This window comes from Gordionus sp. m RMFG-2023, chromosome 2 (assembly GCF_954871325.1).
Source record: "Gordionus sp. m RMFG-2023 chromosome 2, tfGorSpeb1-WG-v2, whole genome shotgun sequence".
Lineage (NCBI taxonomy): Eukaryota > Metazoa > Nematomorpha > Gordioida > Chordodea > Parachordodidae > Gordionus > Gordionus sp. m RMFG-2023.
This window is the reverse complement of record NC_088776.1, coordinates 34,983,508-35,006,749: the sequence shown is the minus strand read 5'-3', so window position 1 is coordinate 35,006,749 and position 23,242 is coordinate 34,983,508. Positions and strand designations below refer to the sequence as shown.

The 23,242-nt window shown below is 26.0% G+C and overlaps 2 protein-coding genes and 1 long non-coding RNA gene across 3 annotated transcripts; 1 reads left to right on the top strand and 2 right to left on the bottom strand.

Moving 5' to 3' along the window:
• Positions 1-9,874: 9,874 nt before the first annotated feature.
• On the bottom strand, positions 9,875-10,771 carry LOC135924286 (myb-like protein F). The gene has a single exon (XM_065459341.1). The coding sequence runs from the start codon at positions 10,769-10,771 to the stop codon at positions 9,875-9,877; it is 897 nt and encodes a 298-aa protein (XP_065315413.1).
• A 2,780-nt stretch (positions 10,772-13,551) lies between these two features.
• LOC135925146 (uncharacterized) lies at positions 13,552-14,162 on the bottom strand. The gene is made up of 3 exons (XR_010571551.1): positions 14,042-14,162; positions 13,726-13,836; positions 13,552-13,686 (listed from the first exon to the last, which is right to left on the bottom strand). It is a non-coding gene; the product is annotated as an uncharacterized LOC135925146 (long non-coding RNA).
• A 2,997-nt stretch (positions 14,163-17,159) lies between these two features.
• LOC135924731 (uncharacterized) lies at positions 17,160-17,906 on the top strand. Its single transcript, XM_065459836.1, has 3 exons — positions 17,160-17,392; positions 17,434-17,594; positions 17,634-17,906. The coding sequence occupies exons 1-3, from the start codon at positions 17,232-17,234 to the stop codon at positions 17,777-17,779; spliced, it is 468 nt and encodes a 155-aa protein (XP_065315908.1). The 5' UTR covers positions 17,160-17,231; the 3' UTR covers positions 17,780-17,906.
• The last annotated feature ends 5,336 nt before the right edge of the window (positions 17,907-23,242 follow it).

Below are 23,242 nucleotides of genomic sequence, written 5' to 3'. Positions count from 1 at the left end.
AATACCTAATTTCGAATAGGCCCTTGAGGACAATTCCACTAACTTAGTATTATATGCAAACTCAGGCTATGAATGGTTGGGAGCCATCCCCATTTCCAATCTTGGCCTCCTCATGACTGGCGAACAGCTACGTATTTCGATAGCCCTTCGTCTTGGCTGTGATACTGTAGTTCCCTTCAATTGCAATGACAATGGCCAGCCCATTGAATTGAAAGCTTAATCCCATGGACGACAACCTCGTCATAAAACTATCAACAACATTCTCCTAGCTGCCCTTAAGAAGAGTTAATATTCCATCCACCCTCACACCAGTGGGCTTCTCATGCGAAAACGCCATACACCCCAATGGCATATCCCTCATTCCTTGGACTAAGGGTCGCCCGTTGCTTGGAACTATACCTGTGTCGATTTTGTAGCAAAGTTCAACCTCTCATTTTCTGCCTTCGAAAAGGCAGAAATCCTAAAAAAACGCCCTCACCAACACTATGTTTATACAAATCGTTACCAATACTAGGCATGTTTGGAAGTGAGGCTCTCAATTTCATTAAAATTATAGGAAAAAAATGAAACAGATCTCACAGTGAAGGATTTTACCTTCGTCAGCAGATTTCCGCCATTCCAATTTTTTAAGAATTACTCTTCTCTAGTGTGATATGTACTCTTTTTATTTTTTTCTTTTAATTCTTTTTTATGTTTTTCTTCATAAATTATATATATATTTTTTTAAATTAAATTTTTAATTTATCCTTATTTGTTTTTAAATATGTATTTTTAATTCAATAGTGTATATATAAATATACATATTTGATTTAACCCTTTAATACTCTAGTGAGGTCTATGGAACCCCAGGCATGCTAGAAATGATATTACAAAAAACGGTTAAATATTATGATCTGGATTCTTCAGTAGCTTCATCAAATATATCTTAGAATCTATATTCCAAATTTCATATATTTTGGTCGAGTAGTTTTTAAGATATAAGCATTTTGTGCTGATTGGGGTTTGTGAGACCCCACCAGAGTAAATTTGTAATTTTTTAAGAAATTTTTATTTTTTGAATTTTTAAAATTATAAATATATACTACTATATTATAAAATTATCATTTAAATATCTTATATTTTAAATGAGATATATGAAAAAGAAAACGTTAAGATTTTCTCTGGCGGAGTTATTTTATTTTTCACCAGCTGACTCATTTCTCAAATTATTTTTATCATTTATAATGATTTTTGCAGATTATGAAACTAAATATATAATTATTTAAGATGTAATATCATTTTATTTGAGGTGATTATGACAATATAATTAATAGAGAGGTTGAACATTTTATATAAGATAGTGATCATGATACACAATCTGAATTAGATGAAGAAGAAATGTTAGTTGGACAATAAACTTAATATCCTTTAGGTAAATATGAAATCATCCATCATAGTATATTTCTCTTTAAAATTAGCTAAAAAAATAAGTTTACTAAGTGGAAAAAGGATCTTCCTAATCAAAGAATAAGAACTCATCAACAAAATTTAGTTATTCATCTGCCAGAAGTAAAAGAATAAGGAAAAGGAGCTGACACTCCAGAAAAATGTTTTCTTTTTCATAACACTAAAAATGATTGAAGAGATTATTTATCATACCAATGATAAAATTAAAATTATATGTAATAACTATACTGACCAATATGAAAGTTCTACTAAAGAAGTTGATGTAACACAATTCAATACATTATTGGAAAATCTATATTTAGCTGGAATTTTTAAATCTAACCAACAAAATAAAAAAAACAAAATATTTTTTTTCAAATATTTAAAATAAATTTATGTTTAGAACACATTAATGTTTTATGTAATAAATGCTTTGCATGTCAAATTTAACATATTTCAATGTTCTATATTTCTTTTATGTTTGAATGTATTGGTGTAATTTTTTTTAATATTGAAGAATAAATCCTTATTATGAATTATCATGATTATATGATAGATAAGTTATTTTTTTAATTTAATATTTGAAAATTAAAAAAAGTAAGCTTTTTTTAGAAAATTTTGGCACAAATTATAATTATTCTCATCATCTTTAATCTAAGCTTAAGAAATAAAAATAAATAAATATTTTATCAAGTTTAAGGTTAGTTCTATCTTATATCCAAATATTAAATAAAAATAATGAATATAACTGGAGATATCATTTGAAATTGGGGTCTATTAAACCCCACCCGCGTCATTACCGGAGTATTGAAATCAATATTTAATAAATTTTTTCAAGAAAAAAATAAATAATTATATAATTCTAGTTTATATTTACACTATATTGTACTAGCAAATTTTATTAATAGTATATTGCTTAATTAAACTACCAGGTTAATATTAACAATGAAAGATAAATGGCATATAATACTTACCTGGCCTGACAATTCATTCATTGAAATACATTTTGAAGCGGCGTTGAATATAAGTTAGCTGGTAACACGATATTTTGGCTTCCAATTTAAATTACTCTATAAACAAATGAAACTGATATTTTTGAAGTTTTTATAGAATTTTAATACAATCTATTATGGAAAATTAAGCTTGTATGTAACTAGCTGATTTGATTTGTATTGCTATCCATCTAAATGAAGGAATAGTTAATATATAAAATTATATCTCATTGGGCCTAATATATAATAATAATCATTTTTTATTAATGTATTTGAAATTAAATTTTTTTAATTACTAATGGTTAATAATAAAAGAAAAAAAATACTAAGTACATACATGAAATAACTTTCGTAAATATAGACCAATTTCGAACTTGATTCCTATATAATTCTCAAAATAACCGTGAATCCCTCCAAATAAAATATATGGAAGAGATTAAAATTAATAATAAATCATGTGTAATCGATAAATATGGATAATATTCCCAATATAAAATAATATGATAAAGAATATAGCCAATAAATAAATGGATAATTAAACGAACTGTAATAATGTATGAATTCGAATACAAAGAATATATGTGATATTTTAGAAAATAAGTCTTGAGTTTTAAAGATATTCAAATTCTAAGAATATGAGAATTAATCTAGTTTTGACTTCCGTTTTATATATTTCATGATATTATTTAATTTTGAATTTATTTTCATTCCAATATCTTCAAGTAAACCTGACAACATATATAATATTTGAAAACATCTTATTAGAACTTTACTCATTTACAAATATATTTCAATATATTTCTTAATAGTAATAAGAATTTTATAATAGGATACATTTGATCCATTTTTGATTTTTGTGAGAATAGTACATATAAGAGAAAATTATATACTTAACATCCTTTATTTCGTAGTTTAGCACCATAAATGGGTTTAATTTTTAATTCTTTGTAATATAAAAATAACATCAAAATTTTCTAATTTTTTTGTATGTTAAAATTATATTGAATTTACCTTAGATAAATGTAATCTCAGTGGCGTAGGCATAGGGGGAGGGGGGGGTGAACCCCCCCCCCCCCCCCTCATAAAAAATGAAAAAATTTTTTTTTTAATTTTAATTTAATAAATTCTTAATAAACGCTTGATTTTTATGTTTTAAATTTTTAAATAATAATAGATATACACATTTGATTATTTTTATATTTATTTTTGGTTGCAGCTATTTCACACCACCCAAAAAAAGGGAGTTATTTATTCAAACGTATCATGATATTGACTCAAAAAATATTAAAAAAAAACTAAAAAGATTTTGTCCGATCAGATTCATCGAAAGACAAGACGGTGAAACTCTTTATTGAACTATATGATGTTGTCTTCGCAACACTAGAATTTTATATATCAAGCAAGGAAAAAGATTCAGCAGATGCCGAAAATCTTTTGCAGGCTATTATTAAGCCACAGTTTTTAATTTCAATTCAATGTATTTATTTTTTATTTAATTATACATATGATTTTAGCAAAATCTACAAAAAATTGATTTGGATTTAATGGAGATTATGAATAGAGCAAAGGATATTGTTGAAATATTAACAAATATCAGAGAGAATGTGGATGAAAAATTTCATGAAATATATGAAAAAGTAATGGAGATTGCTAATATGTTTGGAATTGAAATTTTTAAACTTAGAGTAGTCTCTAGACAATCCAATCGATCATGATGCATCTACGATTGAGGATTTTTATAAAATAAACATTTTTATTCCCCTTATTGATACATTTTTATTTCAATTAAAAGAAAGATTTATTAGTCATAATTATATTTTAAAAACTTTTATTTTCTTTTGCCGGTTGAGTCTAAACTGTTGATTACACTTGAAACACAAGAGGATATTAAAAAAATCTCAGAGTTTTATGCTGATGATTTAGTAGGTTCATATGATAAGTTATTTTGTGATGTCGAATTTTGGTATAAAAATCTTGACAGGATAGGGTATTCTTTGATACCAAAAAATAGTCTGCAGGCCCTTTCCATGTGTAATTACATTTTAGATTCCCTGCCTAGTATCAAAACATTATTAATTATTTTAGCTACCTTGCCAATTAGTACCTGCACTAATGAAAGGTCTTTTTCAACTTTAAAAAGGTTAAAAACCTATTTAAGAAACACAACCGATGAAAAAAAACGTTTAAATGGATTAGCCCTATTGAATATTTATAAGGAGATTATTTTAGATTAAAATTTGATTCTAGATGAATTAGCAAAATTTCAGAGAAAAGTAGATCTCTCTTTTTAAATTCAAATCAAAAAATAGCAATAAAATTATTTTATTAGTTTATTATATAATCAATTTTTTTATGTAAAAAAAGTATTATTTTATAAGATAATATCATCATATTTTTTTAAATACCATTATTTAGAATTACACATATTTTATATAATTGTAAAAAATTACTTTTTTTAAATAGAGTCTTTATACATTATAATTTTTAATATTAAAATCTGTATTATATAAAATATCAACATTTTGAAAATATTTTAATTAATAAAAATATATACATGATTAAATAAAGGAATGTAAAATATATAATAAAATACCCTAAAATTTTGTTATATGAAAATATAAAACAATTTTAACAAATCCAAAAATATAAGCAATTAAATGTTCAAAAAAAATGAGAAGTTTGGCGGGCGAAGCCCCCCCCCCCAAAAAAAAAATTTTTAAACCCCCCTCACCTATGATACAATCCTGGCTACGCCACTGTGTAGTCTTATATATTTTTAGCCATAAACGGTAATGTTATATTGTAGGAATTAATAAATTAAAATATTATATATTTGGTTATTAAATGGTAATATGTTTAAATTTTATGTAACACGCATTCATAAATTAATTCATTCTGTTATATTTAACTTATTCAAATTATACCAATTAAACTTTTATTTTTAGTTTTGCTTTTCGTTTTATAACTTAACCTTTTGATTTTATATTCTAATATTAGTTTATAAAAAATATATAAATATAAGATTAGAAAAGTAATAAAGTGAACAATTTTTATTTTAGAATCAAGTGTTCCAAGAGCTCTTCTTCATGGTGCTCCGGCTCTGGTGGACTCTTCTTCATGGTGCCACGAGTCCGGGTGGACTTGAATGTGATGACCAATACCTAACCTAATGTGATGACCAATACCTAACCTAATGTGATGACCAATACCCTAATGTGATGACCAATATCTAATCTAATGTGATGACCAATACCTAACCTAATGTGATGACCAATATCTAACCTAATGTGATTACCAATATCTAACCCAATGTGATGACCAATATTTAACTACATGATGACCAAGAACTAATATGGTAGTTGGACGATAGGCTATGAATTCTATATAGTGAACCAAGGATGATTTACAAATAATTCTAAATCCACGTAAGAATAAAAGTCATTATAAATTGAAATTCTATGCCGAGATAAAGTCATAACTTATGGTATAAATTAACTTAATAAAATAACTTAAATATAAATCAATCATAATGGGCATATTTGAATACATAAAAAGCCTTATGACCAATTGTGGAACTGAATTACCTAAAGATGAATTCTTAGGTATAATTAAAAAATATTACAAAGATAAACCATTAAAAATCCTAAACAAAAAAATAAAACTATAATTTTAAGTCTATATTAAAATATAATAGAAACATATGAATTAAAAGATTTAAAAGATATAATCATATGATTGAATTTAAAGAAATATTTGTGATTAAATAAGTTAATAGTACAAATATTAAAGAAAATTATAAAATTAAAATAACTCTTATAAGTAAAATTTAATGTGATAAAAAGTTTTTGAAATTTAAAGCTTTAAAGACAAATAAAAGTATTATAAAGAGAAGTTATGTAAAAACTAAACATCTTCATTTTAGAAAAATATTTAAAGATGTGATGAAGAGATATCATTTTCTAAAAATTATCTTATTAAGAATTATTATTTTTAAACATTTTTTTTAAAAGGGTTTGAAATTTAAACTTTTTTTAAAAAAGGGAAATGTGCATAATATTTTATTTGCATATTTTAACCTCAGGATCTAAAATATTAATATATAAATAAAAATAAATTAAACACTAAAGCGCGAGACACTAAAATGCAAAAAATAAATTAAACACTAAAACGCCAAAAATGAAAACGCTAAAAGTATTATATAACAATCTATATATTTATCATTCTTCAATTATTCTTAAATCCAACTTGATGAATTATTATTTCTAATTATTCGTGACTGACTGATGATAATAACAATTTTGAAAATTGATAATAATAACGACTGAGTACTACAAGCAAGCTACATGACAAAATCACGATTTACGAGGACAACTTACGATAAGGATATCAAGCTTACGATTTAAACAAACCAACGTACAAACACAATTAACGATTTGGACAAGCCAACGATTAAGATGACTTATGCAACAACTTGACAACCAAAACGATAAACCATTTGGACGACAAGCTCTCTATGACTACTTAGATGAACTTATGAGAAGGCTTTTTAGAAGAGGGAGAATGTTGTATTATAGGAATTAATAAATTAAAATATTATATATTTGGTTATTAAATAGTAATATGTTTAAATTTTATGTAACGCGCATTTATTAAATTAATTCTGATATATTTAATATTCAAATTATACAAATTATACTTTTATTTTTAGTTTTGCTTTTCGTTTTATAACTTAACCTTTTGATTTTATATTCTAATATTAGTTTGTAAAAAATATATAAATACAAGATTAAAAAAGTAATAAAGTGAACAATTTTTATTTAGAATTAAGTGTTCCAAGCGCTCTTCTTCAGGGAAGAAGGCTAAAATGGGGGGGGGGGGCAAGATGAAATATTTTCCCTTTTGGTAAATTAGTCTGTTCACTTAAATATCATTTTAATTAAGTTAATAAAAACTGGTAAATATCATTTTAACCTGAAAAAATATAAATACAAACTTCCCCTCACCATAAATCTACAAAATATCACTATAAACAATAATTTGAAGGAAAATTAGTAAAAGTTAAGGACTTTAAACAAATACAAAATTTTTATTAAAAAATGAAAACCCCTACATTATTTTTATAAAAATATAACATTGCCAAATGCCATAAATTAATGTAGCTAAAGAGCTTCAATAAAATTTATACAGATATAATCGAAATAACTGTACACCCCTCCCCCCTTGGCAAAATCTAGGCTACTCTTATATATATTATGTATATGTATCATATTGTAACATGTTAAAATTTTCCTTAATATACTTAAACATAAATATAGTAAGGTGAAATATTTACTAATAGACTTATGCTAAAATTTATTTTTTAAATTCTGCCTAATCATCGTCTTTAATATATATTTGCAAAATTATATTAATTCTATCTTAGATGAATATTATATATCATCAATTTACGTTATATACTTTATAAGCCATATTGTGACAATTATAATTAAATACCAGCTTTGAATAGCAAATGTCATCACAAAATTTTAAATAAGAGTATGCCGAAATATATAAGTTACGAATTTTAAATGTAATAATTTGTCGTTGTTATTTCTTTCTTCCATGTCATAGTTAAAATGCATATCAACACCTCGAAAATTTTAAAATTGAAACTATAATATTTTCCGATTTCTATTATGTCTTATATTTTTATTATATTTTTTTCAAATTCTTTTTCTTTTTACATCATAATAAATTTTCTTCTGAAAAATCGATAATCAAAAATAATATTTATAATTCCGAGAAAAAATAAATTCCATGAAAAATATTGATAAATTTCAAAAATCGATAATCAAAAATAATATTGATAATTCCGAGAAAAAAAAAATAAAAAAAAAAAAATGATGAACATAACATCTCTCCTCTTAGAGAATGTCTGTTCTCTTCCGCATTTGATCTTGGTGTCTTCTCCATCAGCCCTTGGAGGTATCCACAACGTATATGCACCTCCCAGCACGAGCCACTATTGTTCCTTGCAGATAGTGTCCGTGAAGCAAAACCTATGGGATTCTCGGATCCGTCTTTCTCGATATGAGACAATACGGCTCCTACGCCTTTCATAGACGCATCCGTAGTGAGTTGGATATCTTTACCTGGATCAAAATGAACGATTATTGGAGGATTAGTCAAACATCTCTTTAAGATTTCAACACTGGATCCGCATTCTTCCGTCCATTGGAAATTGTTGCCTTTCTTTAATAAGTCATAAAGGGGTGCCGCGATTGTTGAAATTTTTTTTATAAATCGATGATAGTAATTCATAAGTCCTAATAGTGACTGCAATTCGTTGACTTACTCAGGAATTGGAGCATATTTTATCGCTTCTAGTTTTTCGTCTGAGGGCATAAGACCTTTGCTGGATATGACATGTCCTAGGTATTTTACTTTTTCTTTAAGGAATTTGCTCTTTTCGAAATTCGCTTTGAGACCGAACTCCGACATTCGTTGGAATTCTAGATTTTTTAGATGCTCTTCATCCGAAGAACCGGTAATTATTAGATCGTCAATGTACTATGCTACCCCCGTCATTTTCCCGAAAATTAGATCCATGGTCCTTTGAAATATTGCTGACGCCGGGGTTATTCCGAATGGCATTCTTTTAAATTGGAATAAATTTTTGTGGGTGTTAATAGCTAAATACTTCCTCTAATCAGAATCTATTACTATTTGATGGTAAGCATTTGAAAAATCAATGGTTGAAAACTTTTCCCCTTTTCTTAATTTGTTGAATATTTCTTGTATTCTGGGGATAGGGTATATGTCCGGTGTCATCCATGGATTTATAGTTATTTTGTAATCTATGCACAACCTAATATTCCCATTGGGCTTCACTATCGGGACCAGAGGACTGGCCCATTCTGAGAATTTTATGGGTTCTATTATGTCATCATTAATCCATTTAATTAATTCCTCATCCACCTTTTCTTCTAAGGCATACGCGATTTTCCTGGGGGCGCAGAATTTTGGGATCGCGTCGTCTTTTATACTCAAATGGACTTCCATATTGTTCAATTTCCCTAATTTTTTATCGAATATTGTTACGTACTTCTCCGTTAGGGCTTTTAATTCTTGTTCCACATAATATGTTTTGTTATTATTATCGTATGTGTTTTCTGTTCCTGCTAATATTGATTCTTTCCATACCAATTCTCTGAATTCCTTTATCCAGTTTATACCTACCAATGAGGGTCCATCAGCTTTCACTATTATTAAGGGTAGATATTTTATGGTTTCTTTTATTTGAACTTTTACGTCCACGCTGCCTATGATGGCGATTTCGTTACCTTCGTACGTCTTTAATTTTGTGTCCGAATCATGAATTGTTTTATTGGAGTTGATTTTATTCCATGTCTTTAATGAAATGATTGATACTGATGCTCCTATATCTAGGATCATGTTTGTTTTCTTACCTTCTATATTTAAATTGATTTTGAATTTTTCTTTACAAGATTTGATATCCATCGAGTATATTTACATATATCTTCCTCTTTGTCTCTTTGATCGCAATATTTAATCAGATGTTTATCGCTACCGCATTTGAAGCAAGTTTTTTTTGTCTGACTGTAATATTGATTGTCGTTGTATTTAAAGTTATTATTGTTGGTGTTGTAATTTCCCCTTGTCTTATCGTAAGAATATTGATACTTATTTTTATGATAATAATTATTGTTGTCGTACCAATTTTTATGTCGGTAGTTATCATTGTTATTATATTTGTTGTCATTATTATTATATTTGTTATCATTATTATAATATTTGTTATCATTATCATATTTGTACCGCGGATTAACGTTATTATATCTTCCATAATTCGAGTTGTCATAATTATTATATCTAGTAAATCTGTTATCGAATCTCGTTTGGTGGGGATAATAATTGTCACTGTAGCGTTCCTGAGCTCTGTTATTATTATTATTATTACTATTATACCTTTTATTGTCTTGTATATAGTTTATTTCCTTATTTTCTATTTTGTCTTCCTCTTGTTCCTTTCCGGCTTGACAATAAAATATACCTTTTGTTTTTTCCTTTTCGTCTATCAAGTCCATGGTTCGAAGGAGTTTTTCAATTTCCTCTATACCCATATCTTCTTCGAGTAATAACTTTGTCGTGATATCTTTGCTTTCTAAACCATTAATTATTTGCATTTTTAAGTTCTCTTCATATTTTTCTTTGAAGTTGCATTTAAGTGCCAAAGATTTTAGTGAATTTAGAAATTCTAAATTGGTTTCCCCGTCTCTTTGGGTACGTTTATAAAATTGAAAACTTTCCAATGGTGCAATTTTTTTATCGTTGTCTATTAGCGAATCTAGCATATCGTCGTATTTTATTTTATTAATTGATTTCGGAGCGAATTTTAAAATAACCTTATTTAAGTCATAGGTTGATAGTGCCGATATCAAAGCTGCTTTCTTTTTCTCGTTGTCCGATATATCATTTAGTGTAAAGTTGGCTTCTAGTTTTATCGAAAAGTCGTAAATGAGTCGTTGTTTTCTTTAACAGGAATTGCTGCTGGCATTTTAGACAATTTTATATCAAATTTAAATTTTCTCTTTTTTTTTTTTATATATATATTTCCGCGCGGGTTCTTCCGTATACATAGTCGCCATTATAATATATTCCTATTTCTATTATGTCTTATATTTTTATTATATTTTTATTATATTTTTATTATATTTTTATTATATTTTTATTATATTTTTATTATATTTTTATTATATTTTTATTATATTTTTTTCAAATTCTTTTTCTTTTTACATCATAATAAATTTTCATCTGAAAAAAAAATAATCAAAAATAATATTTATAATTCCGAGAAAAAATAAATTCCATGAAAAATATTGATAAATTTCAAAAATCGATAATCAAAAATAATATTGATAATTCCGAGAAAAAAAAATAAATAAATAAAAAAAAATGATGAACATAACAGAAACCTCCTATTTTAGGCTAAAATTTGTATGCAAAGGTATAGAGATGAACATATATTAAAAAATCATATTAGATGTCTTAAAATCTCAAATTATTAAGGCCCGGCCTGGTTGGTATTTCGTTTTCTGCAGGTCCCGACCATATTCATACCTGGCTCAGATGTTTTAATCTTTTACTGTTGGTCAACCTGGCCCATTTTTTAAAAAAGTAAAAAAATTTTACCGAACTGGTATATTATAATTGAAAATATTTGTATCATTCATATTTAAAAAAAACCTAATCCTTAAAAATATTATTTTAACAAAATCAGGTAAAAAAAAAGTATTAAAAAATTAAATTACATGGTAATTAAATAAAAAGCAGATTATAAATTATATTATGTCAAATTTTTGGATTGAGTTAATTTTTCTATGATTCATCAATACTTGGTATCAAATCCCTATGAGTTTACCTGAATCACCAGTATTGCCATTATTTAGTGCATCCGATAATAGAGAGAATTGATATTTTTCCTTCAAATTCTCGAAAATGTGTTTCCACAGGACCTAGGATATTTAACAGGGTTGCCAGAACCAAAGCGACCTATAACATGCTACATCTCGGAATATAATTAATCTTAAACCTTTTATTGTAAATATATTTTAAATAAATTATATAGGGTTGATAAATATTATGATTTAGTTTTTGAAAAATTATATAACAATCGATTTTTTTTGATTTAAATTGCAATTCAAATAATAAAATTTCCAAAATAAATGTAAATTTATTTGCAATTTAGAAATTTTAATTTAACCTATTTTAATATAACATTAAATGTAGAAATTCATAGTTTAGTAATTTTAATTTAACATTTAATTCGCAATTTAGTCATTTAAATTTAACATTAATACCCGCAATTCTCAGTTTAGTAATTTTAATTTAACATTAAATATGGCAATTCGTCCTATTTAAATTTAACATTAATTACCGCAATTGGTAGTTTAGTCATTTGAATTTAATTAATATTATATACGGCAATTCGTAGTTTAGTCATTTTAACTTAACATTATATACTGTAATTGGCAGTTTAGTCATACGTTAAGGGGCCTCCTCCCAGTAAGTGAAATTCTTTTCCATATTATACTAAAAAGTGGCGTCAAGTCACAGGTCTGCAAACATTAACCCCAATGACATTAATACTATAGACTGCCGATCGTAATGCTAAAATCAAATTTGAAATGGCAAAAATTGAAGTGACTGGTGGCCATTTTGTGTTTGTATCTTTTACGAAAGAAGCATATGATAATTTCATAAATTTCAGGTATATTTTTATTATGTTTATATTTATAATATATAATATATATATATTCTAATTAAACACCAATTTATTATTTACCTTATATATTATAGTATATATGAATCAAATAAAGGTCACTACTGAATATTTTACTTGAAATATTTTCGCTCTTTATTAACATTTGCAATTTATTATTTAATAATGAATATCTTTTATAAGAATTCAATTTAATATTTTTTAATTACTAAAAGATTTAAAATGGTAGTATATTGCTGAGGAAGCAAAATTTCCTTTCATAAGTATGATATCTCAAATTAATTATTCTATTGTAAAAATTATTTATGGCAGATTTCCTATGAAAGATAAAATATTATTACAAAAGTGGACCCATGCTGTGAAGAGAGAGAACTTCAATGTAACAAAATATAGTAAATTATGTTCAAAGCATTTTACACCAGATTCATTTATTCCATCTGTTACAAATCATGTTCAATTAAGAGAGGGTGCAATACCATCAATTTTTAATTTTCCAAAGCATCTTCTAAAAGTAACAAAATAATGAATAATAAATTATAACATGCAGGTTTCCTAGAAGCCAGATTAATTCAAAAATACATGAATATTTTTTTTTATAGAAATCAATTCTAGATTTCTTTTGTATTTTTATAATTTATGTCTTATGTCTTTTATGTTTTATTTTTGCTTATAATTATGTTATTCCTTAATAAATATAAACTATCCATTTCTAAATATATTTCTTTATTTAAATTTAATTCACTAAAGTATAAAAATCAATAATGTAAATATATACATGAAAAATACAAATAATATATATTATGTTATATTTACATCAAATAAAATAATTGTATTATTATAATTAATATGTATCGCGAAAAGAAAATATTAATCTTATAAATCAATAATAAATACAAATAATATATATATGTTATATTTATGTCTAATAAAATTAATTTATTATAACCAATAAAGTCATTAGAAATTTTCAGATAATTTGTTCTTCACCTATAAATATTTAAGTTAAATAACATATTTTTATATTACTTGGTTTATTGCCCTTGAAAAAGTACAGCCTTGTTTAGTTTTTGCCTGATATTTAATTGTAATTTTTGATTTACTTTATTACCAAAATGATGCATTCTTATGTGCAGGTATCTGAAAATAAATTTTTATTAAAATCAAGTAAATATTATATATACCTTTTTATTATAAGTCATATTATAATTTGATAATGACTTAACCCTGCTTCTTGATCAAACATATGATCTTGCAGGTCACTAAGGATATTTGTGCCTAATATTTTTGACAATATTAGACATTCTATTATTTTAACAGCATGTCTTTTGGTTATTTCATCTACTTTTTCAAAAGCCCTGAATGAGCTCTCTGTTATTTTGCATAAATTTGACACGCTTTGGGATGGTATTATCAATCCACCATAATTCTTAATTTTTATTAATGTATAATTATTGTCGTTTGCGGAATTATCAATTAATTAGAATATATATATATTATAAATATAAACATAAAAAAAATATACCTGAAATTTATGAAATTATCATATGGTTCTTTCGTAAAAGATACAAACACAAAATGGCCACCAGTCACTTCAATTTTTGCCACTTCAAATATATTAATCGGCAGTCTATAGTATTAATGTCATTGATTAACCCCAAATAAACGTGCGGTTAATCTTAAAAATATTTCATTCGCTAAATATTGTATTTTTTTTCACCTTTTTATATTTCTATTTATGCATTATATTATAATGATAACTTTTTAAATATAATTATAAAATGCATTCTAAAAAATATTTGGCAATAACTTTTTAAATAGTTATTATAATTAATATAATGTATTTTATATGAAATAGTTCAATATAAATTATTAAGAAAATGAATAAAAAAAATTTAAAAAGAAATTTGCCTCAAATTCTTGGAAAAACAAAACTTCGTCTTTTTTACCCGCTTTAGCCCCCCCCCCCCCCAACCATAATTTTTTAAATAATAGCAGGCCTCCAATAGAAAAAAGATTGAGAGATATAATCGAAATAGGAGAGACACAGTTTGGCTTTATGCCTGGAAGATCAACAACCGATGCTATCCATGCAATTAGGCAAATGAGTGAAAAATACAGGAAAAAGAACAAAAAGCTACACATGGTCTTTCTCGATCTAGAAAAGGCCTTCGATAGAATCCCAACAAAACTTATCTGGTGGGCGCTACGCCACAAAAAAGTTCCCGAAAAATATATAAGAATAATACAGGATATGTATATGGGACATACAACAATGGTCCGTAGCACAACAGGTACTTCAGCAGGTTTCACAATAGCCGAAGGAGTTCATCAAGGGTCGGCTCTCAGCCCACTTCTCTTCATTACAGTAATAGATGTATTAGCACGGTCTATACCTCAAACAGTCCCGTGGAATATGATATTTGCAGATGATATTGTGATACTTGCCGAATCCAAGGATGAAATGAAAGAAAGGTTAGTGAATTGGATAAATATCCTAGAAACGCACGGATTAAAAGTAAATAGAGAAAAGACGGAGTATATGGTGATAGGAGGAGATGAAACGGAGAGTATTGATATAAATGATTGGCAGATATCCGCAATTGAAAGCTGCAAATATTTGGGCTCCACTATACAAACAAACGGCACAATAGAAAAAGAGATAAAGAGTAAGATTAATCAAGGGTGGTTAAAGTGGAGATCTTTATCTGGAGTGCTATTTGACAAAAGAATCCCACACAAATTAAAGGGAAAAATTTACAGTTCCATAGTACAACCAACTATTCTATATAGTTCGGAAACATGGCCAACCAAAGAATCAGACGAGGGAAGTCTACAAACTATGAAGATGAGAATGCTGAGGATGATTGCTGGGGTAACAAGAAAGGATAAGGTGCGCAGTACAAGAATACTAAATAGTTTAAAGGTAGTGCCCATTCAGACTAAGTTAATGGTAAACAGACTTAGGTGGTATGGGCACACAATGAGAAGGCCTATGAACTACATAGGAAATAAAGTTGAAAGTTTGGAAGTGATGGGCAAACGTAAAAGAGGAAGGCCAAAACTTCAATGGGGCCATAAAGTTAGAGCCAATATAAAGAAGTATAAAATAGATAAAAGAGATTGTATGAATAACATAAAGTGGAGAAAGAGGTTGAAGGAGCTTACCACCAGAAAAGGTGAAAGCTAAAAGAGAAAAAAAAAAGGCAGGCCTCCGCCTTCAATTTTAGAGCGACAACACTTATAATATCTTTATATCATATCTGATAACCTTGATTGACTTAACTATTAGAGGCACTAATAAGATCTAATCCAATGTTTCATGACTATAGTATAAATGAAAAAATTATTAGTGGCAAAGTTTTAGCCAATCTTAAGATTAAAATGAAAATGAATGCATTTATTCTAAAAAATTTATCAATGCTTAGTGTTTAATTGTATAGTCATGTAGCAATTATATGTATAATTGCTAATATATATAGATAATATTGATATAATGGAAATAATGGAAATATATGTATGCATGGTATTGTGAATTAGTATATTCGTTAATTAAATATGTTTTATAATGATTATATATGTGTATATAATATCGGGTGTTAATGTTTAATTGACTATTATTATTAATAGAATTTAGAAATTTCTATTATATTCTTATATCCGATTCGTATTATTGACTGTTGTGTAATTATAGATAAATGACCAGAATAAATGAGTTATGAATTATCTTATCGATATGTGAAATTATTCCATTTATTATAAATTGCATATTATCTAAATCCCCTTAGTAGATATTATACAATATAAATTTATAAGGAAAAAATTATAATTTATCATGCCAGTATACTATTTTGATTTGCGTTAACATTTAATACATTACTTCTTAATTCATCAGCCAATTTTGACAACCAAAAAAGTTACCCACATTAGAAGCTAAATAAAAACAATGATATTATCTCTAGTGTAGTCAAAAAGCCCTAATTGGGTTGATTTTTAATAACGGTCTAATTAAGATTTCAGTCAAAATAATATTATTTGAGCCTCGAGATTTTGCTCACAAATCGGCTTTTTAACAAAACTAATCATTCTTATAGGCTTTTTTACACATATGTTTTTCTGATAATAAATATAAATTGTTTAATAATTATAAAATATTTGATTCAAATGATTGTAAAATAAAGGTTTATTATTAATCATTTTAATAAATTGGTTCTAAAAATATTAAAGAAATATATAATCTGTATAAGGTGGGTCTGAGAAGCTAATTTACTCAGATACCCATTTTTGCTCTCCAAATTTTTAGCAGAATAAGGTTTGTTTTTTAGACATCGTTTTTGTGATATTTAATTATTAATTTATATTTATAATTTCTAAGCTAAATTTGTTTATTATAAATAAATTTGCAGATTTATCATAATTTTTTTAAAAATATTTTTGTAAATTTAAAACATCTTGAAAATTACGTTTAGAAAATCTTATTTGGTGTTTGTAATTGATCAATAATTTATTAACATTGTTTGCAACCTAATATTAAAATGGCCTCTAATGAAGATAGCCTGCCTGGATTTCCTAAAAAATCAAATAAACAAATTATAAAAACAATGGAAAATATTGTTGTTAATTATGTCCCGATGATAGGTGCAGCTGGTTATTTTGCATTTTTATCAAACGTTATGAATCCGAACTTATTGAATCAGTATTATTACATTATATTAACTATTTTAATTCTATTAATAGTGTCTCACCCGAGTACAAATTAGCCCTAGCCAATTCGTTATTATTTACTTCAAATATGGGAATAGGTTTATATCTCTACAACAGTAAACATTTAGCCCTTTGTCAAAAACCTGCAGAGAGAATTGCTTATACATTGTTGGGAACAGTCATGTTCAATTTCGGTACTATATTTAATTAATATAAAAATTAATTTTTGTTAGGCTCAATTTTATTATGTGCTACATCTAGAGTAGTAATGCCTGAAGAACCATATACCCGTTTTATTGCTGGAGCTATTCTTGGAGCAGGATTTTTATATTTTGGTCGCAAATATGTTTTATATCTTGATAATAGCAAAGATTTTTAAATGACATTGCTGTAGCCTAGTTACATTAATAATTTAATTTATATTGATAAAAATATGATAGATACATTTTTGTCTGTTTTGACATTTGATTTGAAATTGGAAATAGAAATTACATTAATTTTATATATTGCTTATGAATAAAATTAAAGTTTAAAATGTATCCATTTAATAATTTATTTCATTTAATATTCTATTCATTAAATTAAAATTCTACATCCTATTATATCAAACCGTATTACAGGGTCTAATATGGATTTTTTCACAGATTTAGTATCTTTTTTCTGTAAGAGTATCTTGTATAGTTTGGGATCAATATTTGATGAGAATAAACTTATATTTTTTGGCCACCAATCAATTACATGGATTCTTATAGCTTCTGCAGTTATGGGGTTTGTTAACCAGTTATATCTTGGTTTCTCAATATCCAATACTTTTATATCTTCATCTGAGTTAAAATTTTCATTTTTATCTGTACTTTTAAATATCTTAATATAACAAAGATAAAATTAGATATAAGGAAATTTAAAATAAAGGTCTGCAATGGATGCAATCTAAATATCTACCCAGCATTACTAAAAAAATTTAACCCATTTGTCTGGCTATGTGTTTTTTAAATTCATCTGCCTGCTTGCCATTTTTTAAAAACATTTTTTTTATGCCCGATGTTTAAGAAGCAATTTTATCCACTAGCTTGGCTCCATTTTATTTTAATGTATTTTTTTATTTAACTTTTAAATATGAAATAAAAAATGTTTTTTAATAAATGGAAGTTGCTCATTTTGCCTGCCCATTGTTTTAAAAATATTTTAAAACCTACCAGCTCACTAGCCCAATGTTAAAATCTTTTAGTCCACCCATTGCAGACCTTTTATCTAATACTTGAATGTCTTATCTTTTTCTAATAAAATTTATATTTTTGTCATAATTTTATAGCATAATTTACATCTATTGGCACTAGATTGTATATATAAAAGTTAGAATATTTAATTAGTTCTTTTAAAATATATTATTTATAGATTCTTAGTTTTGATATAACTTACATAAATTTTTTAATTTATATATTTATGGCTAATTTTTTTTTTAAAATCCAACAAAATATTATAATTTACTATTTCTTTATCATCTTCATTCAATATATTGAACCATTGATTTGAACCAGTTCTATAAGTTACCCTATATTCTGTAACTAATCTTTTGCAGATTATACAATGACCTTATATTTGATTGAAAAAAATTGAATTATTCATAAATATAAATTTATTTCAAATAATAAGTATTAGAAGCAAATTTTTTTGGCCTAAGCCTACCCTTTTGACTTTCTAATAAGTTATTTTAGATCTAAACCCAGCTCATTTGGTGTGTGGCTCAATTTATAAAAGGGTGCTTATAGGGAAAAAATCTCAAACTTAAAATATTTATTTTATTTTCTGTTTTGTATTTTTTAAAATTCTTTTATAATTCTGTTAGTAAATCTTGCAAGAAATAAGAAGGAAACATAATAATATTTGTAACACTATGAGCTGGTCACATATATTGTTTATGTTACCCTGAGCTAGGCTAGCCTATAGGACTATATATAATATATTAAGGTTGCTAAACATATTTAACCAAGACTTGTTATTTTGAATTTAAATATACAAATTATAATTAGCCTTAGCCCTTTAAAGTCCTGTGAGCTAAATTAACATCATCATATTGCATGTTATTTTTTAATGTTCAAAACCACTCAATGATTTAATTTAACATTTTAAAATAAATATAGAATATTTTCAATCGTATTATTTCAATAATAAAAAAATATATGTTTTTATTTTATTATCACATAACTTTTGGCTGTATTTCCATTTTGATTTTACCTATTATTTAAATACTCTAATTTAAATTCTGAAAACTATATAATTTATAAAGAAGACAAAATATTCAAGTATGTCATCATGGAAATATAATTATAAAATTATGATCCCAAATTAATTTATTGGGAATATATATTTTATTTTTATAGATGTCAAATAAAATAATTTTATATTTCATAAACAGATATTAATGATAGCAAGGATAATTTTAAGCATCTTATTGACAATATGGATATAGATTTGCCCACAACTGCAATCCACACCAATTGCCTAAAAGGTTGCAATTTGAAAAGCGATCACAATCTCAAGAAAAAGGGGAGAGATAGTTTCAACTACAAAACTGACATTAATAATAATATAATTGACAAATGGTTTGACAACAAATTTGTTCATGTTATATTATCCTTCAATGGTATAAACCCAATAGAAGATGTGGGGTGATGGTTCATGACAGGAAAAAAAATTTATTCAGATCTCTAGGCCTTGTATTTTAAAAAATATAATGAAGGAATGGGAGAGATTTACATGATATGCTAGTGAAATGCTACAGATTAGATATCAAAGGTATAAGGATCCATCTATGAATAATATTGCATTTGATAGATATGCATTGTGAATGCATATTATTCTATCAAAGACAAAAAAATGAAATCTTTTATAAAACATTTAAATCTCAAATACTAGTAAAAGTAAAATAGGGAGACATCAAATAAAACTCTTAAAATACAAAAAGGATCTAGGTTACCTCAAATAATATCAGACTTTAGATACATTAATATAGGGCATTTTCCAGAAGTTTCCAACACTCGAAAAAGGTGTAAACTATGTGTTACCCCATATTCAAGGACTAAGTGTGAAAAATGTGAAATTTATTTATGCTTTAAGCATGATAGAAATTGTTTTAAAACATTTCATAATAAATAAATAATTTTTTTATACATTGAGCTCAATGATGTCAAATTGTAACATGATTTTTTTTTACCTGTATACTATGAAATAAAAGTCGATAGAAAAATTTTACATCTTTGGTGTATATAAATGAAGATTTTTTATAAAAAAATTTTTTTTATTTTAAAAAATTGAGCTTTAAAGGGTTAATTATATTAAGGATGATGTTAGATCCTTATTCATTTCAAATAAAAAATAATTCATACAAAAGAATTTGATATTGTTGGATGTTCATCCATATCAACTGATCTGATTTTTGTATAGGAAAATGTTCAAATATATTATACGTCTTATTCAAAAATAAGTGTTCCTAAGGCCATGACATGGAATTTTTCTACTAGATATGACTGGGAAATGCTATTCAGGAGACACCAAGATCTGATAAAATAATATACAATCAAATCTGTCTAATTTGGATGCTTAATAATCTGGGAAAATCCTAATTTTACCAAAATTAAGTCCTAATCAATATCCTACTAACGATTACTGTAAAATGCCTTGGTAAATTGGGCAACTGTTTACTTTGAAAAGTGAGAAGATTTCTAATTTATTGTCCATTAGTAAGACCTTTATAAAGTGGACATTTGTTGATAAACTCCATGCAAACAGTGTCTACATGACAGGATTTTCACTGGATGCAAACCCCCTTCAAAAACCTTTGCCTACCTTCCTAAAAAATCACCTTCTGTGGCAGTGTCTCTTTCTCATTATTTTCACCTATTTATTTATTGATACTCTTTTCAAAGAATTTATAAAGGATAACTTAAATTTATCTATCTCTACTAACAACTGTCTATATTTTGTGAATATAAAGAATTTATTTTTTAGATAATAAATTCAATTAAAACCTCTATTATTTACAAAGAATTAATTATTATGGCATTATAAGTTTGCTAAAATATCTAAACCTTTTAAATTACATTTAACATTTAAAAGGATAGTTTATTTGGAAAACAGTATGTATGATTGTTTGCAATATATAGATTTGGTCGATGAATTGTATTATAATAATACTATAATAAAAGTATAATTTTTACAGCAATAAATTTTGTCTTATTTCATCTCAAAATTTAATAGATAACCCCCAAAAAATTTATCCTACCCCCATTAAAGCAGCTTACCCCCTACCCCCTCAAAAAAATAGGGTGCAAACTGTTCCTATTCCTCCCACTCATGTAGACGCTGCATGCAAATAAAACATTACTAAATTAACACTCAAAAATACCAACTTATTTTATTTGATCCTATTTTATGATAATTTAATACATTCGTAACTCAACAAATAATTATTGATTTTGGTTTAAATAAACTGCTATAATATTATGATTAAGCGATTCTGATATTACATTGTAACCAGGGGCTTGGAACATTCCTAACGATTTTGAGAACAAAAAGTGCCATATTTTAGGAAAAATGGATCAAGAACATTACTTCATAAATATTCTGTAAGTACTAGAACGTGCTTCAGAATTTTATAGATTCTCTACTCAAAACATTTTAAATATTGAAAATGGGAACTAAACATTTTTAATCTTAAAATAACTGAAATGGGAAAATGCTTGTTTCCGATTACAATTGACATATTTTGAATATTTTTGTTCATTATTCCAATAAATCCTTGAACTGCAAAAGAATAATTTTTCCATATAGAAAGCGGAAATAAATTTTATAGAAGAAAAGACCCCATTATGTTTTTTTGAGGTTGGTTATTTTTGATAATTTTAAAAAAAATTATGGGATCCGGGGAATTATTTTTCATGATTCATCTCATTTATCTTGAGTGAAATAGATGTTTAAGATTAGAATGAAAGATGTGGGTAGGAATCTCGCGATAATCATGAAATTCTAGAAATAGGTTTTACAGATACATCAACAAATTTTATAAACTTATTATATTGTATATCGTATGTCAAAAATCGAGATATTTAAAATGATTGAAGTTAACACTATTTGATTTATTTGCACAATTATAAAAATTGTATAAAATTTGAATTTCTTCATTTTTATTTTTTGTCCCAACTATTTACGCCAATAGTAATTTCCACAAACGGGCATTTTTCGCCATTAACCTTTAGTTTTTTTTAAAAATCCAGCTTTTTACAAAAAAAGCTAGAGAATTTTTATATATACGTTAAAAAATTATGAATTGGTTCCTTTTTGGGAACATAATTATGAAATTATATTTTTAATTTTATATTGTTTTAAATATTAAGATAGAAATTTTTAATAATGTATTATAAAAAAAAATTAGGTCTTGTGTTAAATTTTTGTTTTGTTTTATGGGAAATACAACACTGAAGATTAAACACTTAATATTTTTCAAGGAGAGTTACGGTATAATAAAAAATTGTGACCTTGGACTTATTGTGTAATATAGATTTATGGAAAGAAGATAGCTCATATTGAACTCTAAAGTCTTAGAACTACTGATGCTTCACAATTTATGAGTAATTTGAGATTTATGAAAAGAAAATAGCTTATATTGCACTTTAAAGTCTTATAACTCCTGATGGTTCTCAGAGAGTTTTAAAAAGAATCTTGTTTAAGTTAAGGGTTATAAAATAGGCTCTCTAAACTCGTTTTACATCTATGGGCTAACACGCGAGTACAAAGCTCTGGATAATTCTAACTTTTTATCCATAAAAATATAAATAGTTGATTC

What these genes read in the sequence shown, in the direction of transcription:
- LOC135924286 (XM_065459341.1), bottom strand. Translation starts at nt 10,771, where the DNA reads ATGCTAGATTCGCTAATAGACAACGATAAAAAAATTGCACCATTGGAA.
- LOC135924731 (XM_065459836.1), top strand. Translation starts at nt 17,232, where the DNA reads ATGGCCTCTAATGAAGATAGCCTGCCTGGATTTCCTAAAAAATCAAAT. An exon ending in AATCCGAACTTATTGAATCA is followed by an intron (nt 17,393 to 17,433) that starts GTATTATTACAT and finishes TTCTATTAATAG; the next exon opens with TGTCTCACCCGAGTACAAAT. An exon ending in AACAGTCATGTTCAATTTCG is followed by an intron (nt 17,595 to 17,633) that starts GTACTATATTTA and finishes AATTTTTGTTAG; the next exon opens with GCTCAATTTTATTATGTGCT.